At 34.9% G+C, this 15,296-nt stretch overlaps 1 protein-coding gene across 1 annotated transcript; it reads left to right on the forward strand.

Moving 5' to 3' along the window:
• Positions 1-4,564: 4,564 nt before the first annotated feature.
• On the forward strand, positions 4,565-14,475 carry LOC128546604 (uncharacterized). The gene is made up of 7 exons (XM_053517525.1): positions 4,565-4,917; positions 5,257-5,374; positions 7,143-7,276; positions 9,124-9,220; positions 9,824-9,939; positions 11,939-11,995; positions 13,748-14,475. The coding sequence occupies exons 1-6, from the start codon at positions 4,724-4,726 to the stop codon at positions 11,991-11,993; spliced, it is 714 nt and encodes a 237-aa protein (XP_053373500.1). The 5' UTR covers positions 4,565-4,723; the 3' UTR covers positions 11,994-11,995; positions 13,748-14,475.
• The last annotated feature ends 821 nt before the right edge of the window (positions 14,476-15,296 follow it).

Below are 15,296 nucleotides of genomic sequence, written 5' to 3' on the forward strand. Positions count from 1 at the left end.
TTTTTCACGGGACTCATTTTCTCGGTTGTCGTAATCAAATTCATTACATTGGTGACTCACGTCATTCAGTAGAACCATTCTACACAAAATATATATTCTTAAATGCCCGAGAAAATGTGCTAAGTTGTCGTTCGAGTCGAGTTGTCAGATTATGTCTGTCCGAAAGGTTGCTAGTCAGATAAACACGCAGAATCTCGTTGGTAAATGCATGTTGGAAAAATGTAGATTATTGTTCTCAGGTGGGATAGGCATGGGTTATATCATTAGATAAGTATGTTAGGTGCAATTATCAGTCTAAAGTAAATTTTGTATCGATTAAAAGTTGTTTTTGCTCAACAATTGTTGTTGTTAAATTACAATAACCACAGGAGAGATAAGTCGCACACGCTTGTTACCAGCTTAAACAGTTAAACATGATTTAATACACTAACATAACAGTGTAATTGCCAGGCAATGTATGGATTTAAATTTCATTTTAAGTAATTGTTAGTGGTATACTCTTTCTAGAGGCTGAAAGAATGTTAGTACGGATAAACTACATGTACATCTGACAGTATATAATCACAGTACTGCCTAGGGTCAGAAGGTATAACAATCTGATGTAAATGTCAACATTGAAGTTTCTAATTTACTGTCTTGCATTTTAATTTATTAAACATCCCGCATATTCTTGGCCTTTAGTAAAATCAATGTGATAGAGAATTGAGCGGCTTATACAAATATAATTTCACTTGAGCCGCATCAAACGGAAAAGGGACATTATAGTATTTTGATGACATTTCTACATTTTTGCATACTTGATAAGTACATGAATTTCTTTACATAAAATAGAAATTTCAGATTTCAACTTAAATCATGTAGTGGAGAACGAGACTTTAATTTAGCAGATTTCTATGATAAAGGAATAAAGAATTTGATGACGCTTTGATCGTTATTTGTTCCATGACATAAACACGGAGAAGCAAGCATTTTGAAGGAGTGTTCAGTTAAAAGCTTTTGAAAAGATTAATTAAGGAAAATAAAATTAAAAGAAAAAAAAAGCAACAACATAGAACGAAGTACTTGTCTGAAGCAAAGTATCATAGCATTTGCTCTTTAAAAAGGCGCACCGTCATGTTAAAACGTCCAAGTGACGTCATATAACTTGGACGTCATTTAGACAAAACAACATTAACATTAGGGATCTTTTTAGCTTGTCGCGGCTCATATAGTTTAATTTTGTGTATGTTTATTTAATACCGTAGATAAATTTTATTCGAGGTCAGTAATTGTACACTTAAAATCATTGCAATCGGTCTTTAGGAAGTAGGGATTGTAATTGCTTACAGGCAGTAATTTTGTCAGCAGTTATTAAGCCAGTTCTTTTATATGACCTAAAATGTGTCTGTGCGACGTTAAACCCGACTAAAAAAATATCATGATAGTTCTTTTGTAGATATTTTAGAGCTACTGCCAACTTGGGTGGCATGGTTTAATGAAGTAGCTGCCCAGATCAGTTTTTATATTAAATAAAAGCAGGAAGAAGCTGAAATGTTTTACACAGTGGAGTTTGAACAGGCTTTCCTATTGTTTGTCAGGTTACAAATTAGCTTAATATAACTGCAATTCATATAAACAGGATAATAGAGTATTAACAAATTTGCTTACTAAGGAAATAAACTCTTCATGACTGCATATAAAACGCTAGAAATGGGTTGCACTTGATTGGACGGAAAAGTGGAATAACATTAATTATGGTTGCATATATTTCAGCTGAAATATTTTTTTTTTTTAAAAAGTTTTCGTTCAGAAAGGTATGTAAAATTGTCAAACTATGCTTAGCTTCAAAACAGTTACATTAAGTAATAAACCCTATATATGGGAATAAGTCAGTTCAATTTTACATAGTATTACAATGCAAAAATCTCAACTGCTTAGGTATTTAACATGGTACCAACATCAAGTTATATCTTGGAAGATGGTTTAATTATAACTTGCACAATTAGTTTTAAGTGCCTTTAATGTGCACACTTTTTTAATCTGATTAACGTTTGGGATTGATCGCGCAAGAACGTTCCTGTGATCTCTTGCTTGCAGCTTAAATAACGGTATATGAATTTTGAAAAAAGTTAAGCCTTATTAGGGATATGGAGAAAAACAGAAAATTTATTAATCTAATGTTGCAAACATAGAAAATCCCAGTCAGTGTACCAATTTAAATATTTAAACTATGATTAAAATCGTATTCTTGACAGGGGTAAATAGTCCCGAAACAGATTAGACCAGTAGTTCGGGAAACCAATTTTAGCATTTAATATACATATTATGGTCAGCAATAACAAACATTCTAGTGTACAAATAATGATATTTGTTAACAACTGAACAAGAGTAAGGCTCGAAATGCCAATGTTTAAGTGTGGCAATCATGTGAATTTTCATGACAAATTCTGTAAGGTTTTTGATATCAATTTGTCTTTTATGCTGAGTCCATAATTTTTATGATTAAAAAAACAAAACAAAAACAACAACAACAACAACAGATCTTACATGCTTCAGTTGTGTTAAAAATAAATAAATAAATAAATAAAATGGGGCAACAATTGTAATGTAGCATAAATAGTAGTAACAGGTCAGATCTTGAAGCCTGCATTATGGTTTTACTATTTAAACACGAGCTGTTTCACCATCAATGGTAAATATATAGAATGGATCTGACTGAAGAGGTTTAATTAACAGAAATTATTGAATCATTGCTTTACTTAACTGTTTGCATGAGAAGGAACCAGAACCACAAAATTGGAGCACTAGAAATATCATTTAAGACCAAATTTAAGCAATAGACAATTTATATCTTGTCATTACGTCAGTCTGTACATCCATAAATATTGTAATAACAGAAAAGGTATAATGAGTACGTATACAGTTACTACAGGTTCAAGTAAATGGGCAGCAAAACTGACTTTGCCCTAACTGCAAGAACCTGAAAATCTGATAATGCACGATAAAAGATGTTATAGTCATCGTCGTATGGAATAAATGGTATATTAGTAAGTCATGAAGATAAGTCGTCAAGGACTGCAGGTTTCTAAGACAACTTAAATTCGGCTTGTAGTAGAATTTAGAATGGGGAATAAATTCTTCAAATTTATTGTGGCGGAAAATTCTATGACTGGGCGAGCAGGCAGGCGCATGTTCTTGTAGGATAAGTCAGATTTAATGTTACAATATTCTGATGGTTGTAGGTTGTTGTTATAGTGATGTATTCCGCTAGGTTGGTTGACAATATATGGAACCATTGGTTGCTTGTCTGTTGTTAAAGTGATGCTAACCGCTAGCTCAGTTAACACTTTAGTGTGTTAACCGCTAGATCAGTTAAATTGTGTTAACCGCTAGGTCGGTTTAAAGTGTGTTAACAGCTAGGTCGGTTAAAGTGTGTTAATCGCTAAGTCGGTTAAAGTGTGTTAACCGCTATGTCAATTTGAAGTCTGTTAACCGCTTGGTCGTCTGTTAACAGCTAGGTCAGTTTTCAGCGTGTTACCGCTATGTCGGTTAACAGATAGGTCCTTTTACAGTGTGAACTAGGTTTTGCCCATTACTACGTAGCGTAATTTCTAGTTTCACAAGTCCGCAGTTGCTATTTTAGTCAATTTATTGATGAAAACATGCGCTTGCTTGCTCGTCAGTCAGTGGGCCTGATATCATGCGGCCTTTTCTGTCACTAATTTATACTATTGATATAAAATTTTGTTTGATACCTTTGGCATAACTTGTTTGTATGTTGAAGTGTTGACCTGGAATAAAATGCTATTGCTTATATGCTGTTGTTAGTTATTGCTTGAGAAGTCCTCAAATAACAACAGAATAGTGACAAATCAATGTTCAATAACCATGATGTTGAGTGGATAAAGCTACTAAAACTCTATATAAATCCGTAGAAAGTTCTGTCCGGAAGGTGGCTACCCTGACCGGTAGTCGTTGATCATTTGTTTACATTTTGAAAAGCTGGTGATATTATACGAAAATGATGAGAGCGGGTTGTGGGGGAAAATGCACCTGTTTCTTGGGTTTGTTCTCTCAAGTAGATATGGATGAACCTAACTGCATGGACGATGAGTTTATAGTTTGACAATGTGATACATAAAACAAAATATTTTCGTCATCGAAACCAAGCTGACGTCTGCGTCTCACGTATTGGTGTACCGACGTCAAATGAAATTCTTTTAGTTGTTGTTTTATAAAAATAAATATATAGATCTGTCATTTACATCTCAATCATTCTGCCCGACTATCACTTTAGAATGACTTTCTACATATTTAGTTTATACTTTCGCGCACGATACCGGCAGAAACCAGTATATGTATCGTATTGACAGACTTCAAAGATGTTTCAGTCTCTACAGTGCTTAGAACTCGTCAGAATCACCTTGTTTTTAACCTTTATTTAACAGTACAAACAACTGGAAAGGACACATTTAGAACGTTTAATCTAGTGCATACTGGTATATTATCTAACTTTGATTGTTTGCTTTGTCAGTATCAGTTAAATGTGTGATGATATATATATATGGGTATATATATCAGTTAGATTACGGGGTTTGTCTATTGTGTTTGTTTTGTTTCAGTTGCTGAATTATCTGACTACTAGATTACTTGGACGTGCATTTTAAATAAGAAATATTTTATGCTACTATTTGAAAATCAATCATAGACTTACACGTTTTGTTGTAAAAAAAGTAAATTCAAAATGTTTGGACAGAGTGCTCGTGCTTTAACGGTACTGAGTCTCGTAGTTGTAACGGAACTTATTATAGCATCAGACCCGGTACCAGACCCCGTACCAAATGGTCAATGCGCGAAAATCGACGAATGTTCGTGTAAGTACGATAACGGAGCTGTCGTGAATCTTCACGCTCTAGACAGAAAAGATGGGAAACCAAAGTAAGTTAAAACTCGCATTAAGCAATGGAGATTCATCTTTTCGAAAATTACTTTATATTACAGTCGTCGTATGATTAGTAGGACAACATAAAGTAAGGTGAAGACTTTTAACTTAGCTGATATTCTGTTCAACAAACTGACATGATATTAAGGAGCAAAACGATGTCTCCATTTTCCAAAGTAAACTCAAAATATCAAAATCATTATATTATAGAATCGGTTGTCATATATTATCTACTGAAAATAATCTTAATCTGTTACTCTGGGTAGCAAATAGTTTTCAAACTTTCACAAGTCATTGATGAATTTACTTTTAAAACTGAGTTTTCTATTTTGTAGGTTCAGTAATGAAACAAATACGGCAGGGAACGAGTATTACTCTTGGAATCCATGCTCTCCGTTCTCATATTATTCAAATTATTCGTCATATCACAGATTCTATTGTCAGAATGTCTCTGTAAGTGTTTATATGGTGCCATGTTTCTGCCACAAGAGAGCTAGGTAGCTACCATGATAATATTGTGAACTTTCCAGGAAATATGTTCATTTTTCTGAAACATTACAACAGTAAACGATAATTTTGTAGATACTTTAAATTATTCATTTCTTTAGATTTTTTAAGCGCGAAACAATTTCGCGTTAATGTTCGAAACTTCCACGAGATGTTTTGTAGCTATCACGATAGTATCCTAAACTTTCCATCAAAGTTGTGCATTTTTCTGAAAAATTTATCACAATTTTTTTTTTCCAAAATATTCGAGATATCAAGATAAGTTCTGAAAGTATCGAGATGCATATCTTGTACAAAGAGTATCGAGATAATAATCTAAATTATCGTAATAATATTTCCACTTTCAACTATTAAGATAATCATATTTCAGAAAAACCGCTTTATCATGATAATATTTTAAGTATCACGATAGCTACCTAACTATCTCATGGCCTACATTCCACCATATGTTTAATCTTGATGCTGTACAGTTACCCCCCACTGAAGGACGTTTTATGTCTGAAATTAAAAATGCTATATTATATTTAGTTAGAAGTTGTTTTGTCATAAGCTGAAGTGTATATTCGTTCGGGCTTAGCATTTTAAAAGGCGATATAGAATTTCCAATAAAGTGCCTATCTCAAGAACCTGATAAGCACATTTTAGGTGCGAACTTCTTATATGAACGGTGTTTGCGCGTCACAGTCATTACTTTGCAAATACGACCTAAGTAAAAGTATTTTACATACATAACAACAGAATAAATATAGATGGCTGTGTCATCAATTAGATAGGAGTGGTCAGTTTCTATATTTAACGATTCGTCACACACATGTGTTCGTGATGTCACTTTAACTCTGATAACGGATAGCAAAGTTTCATTCAGTTTCCTTCGATACATCATAATATATATATATTTTATGAACATCCTCACAAACAAAAGATTTTTATTTTTGATCCATGTTTCGACTTGTAGCTCCTTTTCAATTGGTATATATAAAGTGTGAAATGTATCAATAAATAAATGATGTCACGTAATTGGATGGCACTGCCGAAACGGCATCTTTTCTTTTCATGATTTAACGATCCGGGGTTTCGCATGTTTAATATCTGAATTGGCCTTTACTCTTAGCCAATCGATTTACACGAAGGAAGATGCGCTTAAATGAAAAGTGTCTACTCATTTGGTTCGACTTGCCTCTTTTACTTTTCCTGAACGCTGTCTGAGTTTTCCCGCCGATATACGACCACATGTAAAATATCTTAGTTCTCGGTTTCATAAATGTACATTCGGACTTTAGCAGAAATTGTTAGAATCAAATTTTTGCCCCAAAAAAGTTTCATCCAAGAGTGCCTTATTTTAAATCAACCTACATCAAAGTTTGCACTTATGGAGATGATGACACTCAATATATCCATGAAGTGCATTTTGACCTATCTAATTTCAAACTTAAATAAAATTCCCAGCTTCCAAAGTACTCGATCTGAATATATCTTTGGGTTTTGGAAGAAATGGACTGCTCTTCTTAGCAAACTGTAAATCAAAGAGGTTATAAAATAACACCACTTACTTTGTATCATTTCTACCCATAAGTATCACTCTCGAGAAAATGCCTTAAAGTAACTTATTGCTGAAATATAAACTTAAATTACTGAAAACACCTTTCACAGTCAGTACTTTACAATCCTTTATATTTACTTTTCTTGTGACTGAGAAGACATATAATTTCTCTAGGTCTGCATGATACGTCAAGGCATTCCAAGAGAACTGTTTTACGATCTTGGATACCAGGGCACAGCCCGGTTTTGGGTTGACGGCAATGGTACTTTGAAACTTACATACACAGTTGACCAAGGAGACTTCAAAAGGTTTGATGATATAGAATAGTCTAAATATTTTGTTTAACTGTCGCGAAAATAAACTGTTTAGAGTTTCTGTAATAATTATGTCGTCGTCTCATCAGTTTAGAAATAATACTGTAGATGTGTTATACAAGTATAAGCTTTGATGTGTATAAACATGTATCACTTACTAATCACAGTATGTTTCAGAAAGTATGAAGGCAAATTGTCTGAAATCATTTGTCCTCCACCTCTGGTTCATGTATGGGGGGAATTGTCAGTTACATACAAAACAAAAAACGAGTCAGTTCAAGTAAAGAATCCGAGCTATTATCTGTTAATTTTGAAATACTGTTGAACTAGCTGATGCATAAATAAAGCATAATTGTGAAGGTTATTTTGTTTCATGATGTAAACTGATAAAAGGTTTATCAAAATCGCTTATAATTGTGAAGAAGTGTCTAGCCTTCCAGTAACCAGACGCCTAGCACGCCAGTAGGCTTTCTAGGCGTCCGGTAATCAATTTGTTCATCAATTAAGTATATTTCAATGAAATTATTGTATCATATTTTACATGATAAGTTACAAACTAGATCTATCAATATTTGTGTTAAAATGCATCGGATTATAAATGAATTCCTTTTGCTTTTAAAAGCGTTCCAATGTTATTGATGTGTGGTAGATGTGTCAAAAAGCAAGGATAAATATCCAACATGTAAAGCTATGTTTTCCAAAAACGCATCCTCCCCAAAGCACAACCCACAGCATACGAACGTGCACAAGACTGACACACATAGACAAACACACAGACACAAACATACGAGGACAAAAGGAACAAAGGAACACAGTGGAGAACCGCCTTGGAACGGTCAGTGGCAAACCACTGGGAAGCTTACCGGTCTATGGTTCACACCTAACCTCACTCTTACCCCCAACATGTTCCAAAGTCACAGGACAGCGTAAATAAAAGTTATTCCCGCCAGACGAGTCCCTAACACTCGCAACGGTAGCAGAAGGCATGACATGTAAAACACACACACACACAAAAACTCTTGTAAATTTACATAAAAAGCAAACAGTTGTATTACACAATTCATAAACAAATTGATTACCGGACACGTAGAGACCTCCTAGAGGATAGACTAGGCGTTCAGTTACAAGACGGTTTGGACAGAGACTAGGCATCCGGTCACCTTCCTAAATACAAAATTATTTTATTGGTTACAGCATATTTATGCATTATTCACAATTTAAACAATATGTTTTTCTATTACTCATAGTTCGATGTAATTTGTCGCATAGATGGGCCCTTAAGTTCCAGGCTGGCTCCTTTACTTTGGAAGTTACGAGCCAAGCTGGCTAAAAACTGCTGAGTGATAAATTATATCCCTGTTTAGAAGATCTGAAAGATAATGTGGTTCAAATGTAGTGAATTAAGTTCTTCTGTAGTATTTACACAATGCATATCAGTCAGTGTTTTACATCAGAAGGCTATGTCCTGATCCATTTAATATGTGAGAAATTGACAGTTCATATGGAGAATAATACTTGTCCATTCCAGGAATAATGTTATAGCTAACTCTGCAGCTGTGTATTACTGTAATTTTGTGGAAAACCAAATACAAATAATTATTATCTGAAGTAGCCCAAAGGTTCATTGTTAACCAACCATTTTGAAGGTCACAGATTTTGAAAGTGGCAGTTATTTTGAAAAAGTAGTTGAGGGTTGGGGTGGGGCTAAGCTCGGGATATCTAAACAATTACAAAAGATATTACCAAATGCAAAATATATGATTCCAAAACGAATTTGATCAGAAATGTTAGAAAGCTCGGATTTTGTTTTTATGAAACAAAGTTTTAAATCTTGTTTTCAGTGAAACAGAAATAACCTTACGGTGCTTGACCAATTCAAATGTTGACTCCTTAACAGCCTATGGCGAACAGGCCAAAACCAATGACGTAGTTTTATACGTAAGTCAAATTTATTTTTGAATATGCTATCTTCAGTAATCACCAACACTTTTTCTTTTCGCAATACTTTGTAGTTCAAACATTTATTTGATGGAATTGATGACGCAGGAACATCCGTTCTTATTATGTCTTTAATGTGTTTGTTTGTTTTGTTTTATTGGGTTTAACGTTGCATCGACACAATTATAGATCATATGGCGACTTTTCAGCTTTGATGGTTGAGGAAGACTCCTGGTGTCCAGCCGTGCATTATTTCATCATAGAACCTTCTGTAAGCCAGCTGGATGGGTTCCTCACATGAAGAATTCATCATCGGTGAGGGGCAAGTTACTCGAAATCAGAGACCTTAATCACTCGGCCACAGAAGCCTAGCCTTAAATTTTATTCTTAATATGCATACTTGCAGGTATGCCTTGCTAAATACCGTATGCGTTTACTCAGTTATGAAATACTTTTCTGTAATTACTTAGGACGGATACAAACATATGGCTACAACATAACTAAGTTATATTTTGAAATAACAAAGGAAGAGGCAAGGAAGTATATACTTTTTAATTGTCTAACTACAAAAACATTAGAATTACACACAATTTCCTTTTTCAGAAACTAGAGCTGGCTAGTAAATATGCTTGTGCTTATGCAACTACAAGCATAGCAACAAGGACATCGACCGCCTCAAGTAACTCGCCTTCTCTGATCGGCTCAGCATGGACCACAATGTAAGTCATCGAAATTAAAACTAAAATTGAACTGTTAAGACTTTAGCCACTTTAATCAAGATTCACACATCTTCTTATGAAACAACAGCACAACATATGTTAAGTAGAACGAAAATATGACACGTTTGTATTAAATCTTTGAATAATCTAGACGATTTCACAAAGTTATCGATAGAAAACTTTGAAATTTTGAAGTACTGCGAAATTATGTGAATTATACTTTAGCTTAATTCTCTCTTAGTATGGTTAAAACCGCACCCGGTGCTGGGAACTTTCTATTAAGCTTGAACATAAAAGGGTCGTCTTTTGTTCAGTGAGAAGATACCTGCAGTTGCATCTAGATTCTTTCCCAGAACTGAAAGCAGGAAAATTTGCATATGACCTGCTTGTGTCGATGCTACCAAAAGCTTAGGAATACAAGAAGTACCATTTATAACTATACTGAAAGGAAAAAGAAACGCATAGGTTTTAATTTTGCATAAATTTTAAGTACCAATAACAAACAAATTAAAATTTGCCCATAGACTAATATCGTGTACACAAATTGTAACAACATGTCGAAGACACTGAACCGTCATAATTTCGCACCTGATTCGCTGATTAGTACTTTTCACCCTCTTCACGTGCAATTCGTGAGCCGCGGCCTTTACACAGTGAAAAATCATATCGGACAGATTCTTTACGTGTTTGGTTTAATTCCATAAAAATTTGTTTGGATACGTAACGTCGTGAAATGCCACGGCTACCCGAAAGAAACAGAGGACGTGCAGTTGACTTGTTAATTCAAGGTTTCTCACAGTCATGCGTCGTAAGGCGGCTTGGTGTTGCCCAGTCAACCGTCAGCCGACTTCGGCAACGTTTACGTGCGACGGGGCGGTTAGTGGACAGACCTTGAAGTGGACGTCCCCGTAAGACAACCAGACGTCAAGATCGTGCGATACGTTTGGCACATCTGCGTTACCGTTTCAGGACGGCGGTGGAAACAGCAGCAAGCACGCCAGGACGTCACAACAACAGGATTCATCCCAAAACTGTGCGAAATCGTTTGAAGGAAGTAGGCTTGTACGCCAGACGAACTTACGTTGGACAACAACTAACGCAGAGAAGACGTCAGAACAGGATGAACTGGTTGCGACGATACAGCCTTCGTCAGTTTCCTATGCGCCGATAGAGACAAGCCCTGTTTAGTGACGAGTCGCGGTTCACTCTTCACCGTGCTGACGGACGTAAACGCCTTTATCGACGTCGGGGCGAACGATTCACGGACGCTTGCGTCATGGAAAATGACAGATTTGGTGGCGGCTCGGTAATGGTGTGGGGCGGCATTGCCCATGGATTCAAAACGCATCTAATTATGGTCAACGGAAACTTAAACGCCATTCAGTACAGAGACAGAATTCTCCGTCAGTGCGTGGTTCCGTTTAATAGGCAGCAGCACAATCTGACATTTCAACAAGATAATGCCAGGCCGCATGTCGCTCCAGTTTGCCGCGACTTCTCAGCCCAGAACAACGTGATTCCGCTTGATTGGCCACTTTACAGCCCTGACCTTTCCCCCATAGAACACCTATGGAACACTTGACAAACGGGTTCGGTCACGACGTCACGTTCCCAATAACGTCCAGGAACCGACGGCTGCTTTACAGCAGGAGTGGAACCACATGCCTCAGACATTGTGCATTGCTTTTGCTTTTTGTGATATTGAAATTTTGAGAATTTCTTTAAAAATGAATTTGGAATAAAATGAAGTCAACAGTTTTAATTAAAACACTATTCTTTATGAAATATATACTTAAATGAATTTAGTTATGCGTTTCTTTTTCATTTCAGTATACAAATGTATTTACAATAACACGGTATTTATTCTGTTGGTCTACTAGTTTGAAAAAATATTGTTATTAAATTCGATTTTTGTTTCTTAACAGCACTCTCGTGTAGCTTTATGCAATGTATTTATCATTTGAGTGTTTTTAACACACATAATTATATTGATTTTTAGATGTCAAGTGTTATTGGTGCTAATCTACGTTCGTGCAGGAATGTTGTGTGGATAAAGGTATTAACACTTCACGCCTCAAGATGTGTGTCGTTTCTTAAATGGTTTTTATTAATTAGCTCGTGAACCCGTACATTTAAGGAAGCTTTTATTTATGAAATACTTGACTTGTCGATACCATATACGTAAAAAAATTCAAAAGCGTTAGGCACACTATTGAAATATGGAATTTATCGGTGCTTTGTATTCTTCACGTTAAAATATCTATTTAAACAAAACTGGTTTTTCATTTTAAATATCAATTGCTATCTGTTTAAAAATTGAAATGATGATGTTTCTCTCGAAGTATTTCATTTTAATTAATATTGATAGCAACAGTTGTTTTTGTAAAGTTTTACACAATCTTTTTAGCTCACCTGAACATTGTTCAGGATGAGCCATTAACATAGATGGATGGTCCGGCGTCCGTCGTCAACATTTTTACTTAAACATCTCCTCTTAAACTACTTGTCAGAATTATACCAAATTGTGGCATGGACCTCTATCAAGGCTTTTTCAAAGGGTTCACGTTGGCCCTTTTCAGGGACCACCAGAGCTAAAGATAGAATGGATCTACATCAAACTTGGCCTGTAGCACCAGCATGAGGTCTTGTCCCAGTTTCATTCAAAAGGGGGCACTTTTCCCCGTTAAGGGGCCGCTGGAACTGAAATTACCTTTAAACAACTTCTTCTCATGAACAGTTAGATGAACAAGATTAAAATGGGGGCGGTTGGCTCTTTTTAGGGGCTGCTAGGGCTAAAAATAGAAATACCTTTTAAAGACTACTTATTATGAACCGCTAAATGGATCTTCATAAAACTTAGTTAGTGTCCTCTCTGAAATGTGTTCAATGGAGGGGGGGGGGGGCAGGGTCGCTTGGCTCCCTTTAGGGCCCGCTAGAGATAAAATAGAAATACCTTTAAATAACTTCTCCTAACCCGCTTGATGGATCTTCATCAAAATTTATTTGTAGCATCATTATTATTTCCTTTAACAAATTTGTTCAAATTGAGACACTTGACTTCTTTTATAGGATGCTATAGTTAAAACAGAAATATGTTTAAATAACTTCTTCTCATGAACTGGTTGCTGGGTCTTCATCAAATTTTGTCTGGAGCATCATTATAAGGTCATTTAACATGTTTGTTCAAATGATGGCACTTTGCACCTTTAGGGGCCACTAGAGTTTAAAATCAAAAGTGTTTCTGCTCATGAACCACTTGATGGATCTTCATCAAACTTGGTCTATAACATCATTTCAAAGTTTTATGCCAAACTTGTTCAAATAGGGGCAATGTGGCCCTTTTATGGGTCACAAGAGTTTAAATAGAAATACCTTTAAATGATTTCTTCTGATTGTTATGCATTTTAGGTGCGCGACAGCAAAATATAAGAAATCAGCTCCGAATAACTTTTCATCAAACCTAGTCAGAAGCAAGGTCAGGTGGTTAAGTTTTTCTTCATATGAGCGATTTATGCCCATTTGGGTCTCTTGTGTCACTTATTGTTTAATCTAAGGCACAATCTACATCGAAGCAAGTCAAAACAGCACCTGATGTGTTTCTAAATAGGTGAAACTCTACGTCATAAATGAACGCTGGTCAGTTAATCAGCTTACATTTTATGTACACTACGGCTTATTTGCTCTTTGTATTATTAACACAGTCATGAATAAAAGCAGAATATTTCTATTTTTGCTAACTGATGTGCTTGCAAAATCAAATGAAATATATCTCTGGTTGTTATTACAGTATTACTATCATTTCTTGTAGAATATGTGGGCGGACAACAGACTTTTTATGGAAATTGGATATAATTATTATATTAAAATTCATGAGTTGTGTTTAGTTCTTGCAAGATGATGAAGAAATTTACAAGTACCTCTGAATCAGACGGAATACATGTTGTAAAGTGTGTACATAACATTATTTATATAATTTGTTGAAAACGGGAATATCAAGCATTTGATTGAAAAATAACAATGAATAATATGGTTTGTTAATGCAACAATGATAAAGAGGAAAGTATATATGCTTCAGGCGTTTCATAAGTGTGCATGAATTCTGCACAAATACTGACTGGTTCTTAACAAGTTATTGCCACCTTTACTACGAATGGACGAAAACATCTCAGATTACCTTTAACTTCTCTACATAAATGAGAAATGAAAGACGCCACAGGTCATTGTTAACTTAGCTACAAAAATGATTTTTGTGTACAAAGGACCACGTTTGATTTGCTTAAGAAAATAGTCCCGAATTTTCCGAAATGTAATGACAACATGTAAAATAACCCGATTTTATTACATATATGTCTTATTTAATTAAAATGTCATATTAACTTGAAGAAAATTTCACAATTGATTGATGTCATGTTTGGTTCTCACTCCAAATGAATTTGTATTACAAAACGACAGAAGCTTAAACTCTGATCTCCATTTTCCTGTACACTATGTCATGTTGTAAAAATATTTAAAATAAATTCATACATTCATTTCTTATATCCTCGTGATTTCTTTTGCTGAATAACAAACACGAATTTTCCCAGAAGACTGTATTTGTTTCTTACTGTTCTCCCTTTGAATATCAAAATGCAGGCACATTCTGCTTTCTGGCCTGGCCTGTCCTATCCTGGGCTAGTCTGGCTCGATACTTTTGATAGCTGTACGAGGCCGAACCATACCAGACAAAATGTTATCCCTTAACGAACAATTAACATATACACTGCAAATATTCACTTTTTGTTCCTAAAAGCAATGTACTGAAATAATGACTATAAAATACATTAAACAATAGAAATTACAGCACTTTTTGTGCATAGATAACGTTTACGGCTATTCCTTGCCACCAATGCTTAAGTATATCAAAATTCATCTAAATTGTAGTGTTTCACGTTCTAATGGCAAATTGTATACTGTTAAAATAGTATTAACCTTTTGTTGTTTTGTAATCACATTCTCAACATGAAGAATACTAAGTTTTAAGATTTATGGACTTTTCATTAATAATATAAACACCGTCTTTATTAAAAAAATTATGGCCATGAGAAAACCATTATTAGTAACATGATATAATTATTGCATAATACTGGAAATCATTGTTTTTCTTATGTTCATGCAGAAACAAGAAACAAAGATTTTATAATCAAATTCTACCATATTTTACAAATAAATGTTATTTGTGTGTTGTCATGGCAACGGAAATTCCAAAGCACACATACACCATGAGAATAAAGAGGTATGTAGATAAAAGGATTGTGATGAAACCAAAAATATACGATTAAGTTATTTTTTAGTAAAATCATTTTAAACTGTTCCTTAAT

This window comes from Mercenaria mercenaria, chromosome 11, assembly GCF_021730395.1.
Source record: "Mercenaria mercenaria strain notata chromosome 11, MADL_Memer_1, whole genome shotgun sequence".
In the NCBI taxonomy this organism is placed as follows: domain Eukaryota; kingdom Metazoa; phylum Mollusca; class Bivalvia; order Venerida; family Veneridae; genus Mercenaria; species Mercenaria mercenaria.

Bases quoted from the DNA above. Each gene is read 5' to 3' on its own strand.
- LOC128546604 (XM_053517525.1), top strand. From the start codon at position 4,724: ATGTTTGGACAGAGTGCTCGTGCTTTAACGGTACTGAGTCTCGTAGTT. The intron at 7,277-9,123 runs GTTTGATGATAT...TCTTGTTTTCAG, and splicing joins GACCAAGGAGACTTCAAAAG to TGAAACAGAAATAACCTTAC. The intron at 9,221-9,823 runs GTAAGTCAAATT...TTCCTTTTTCAG, and splicing joins CCAATGACGTAGTTTTATAC to AAACTAGAGCTGGCTAGTAA.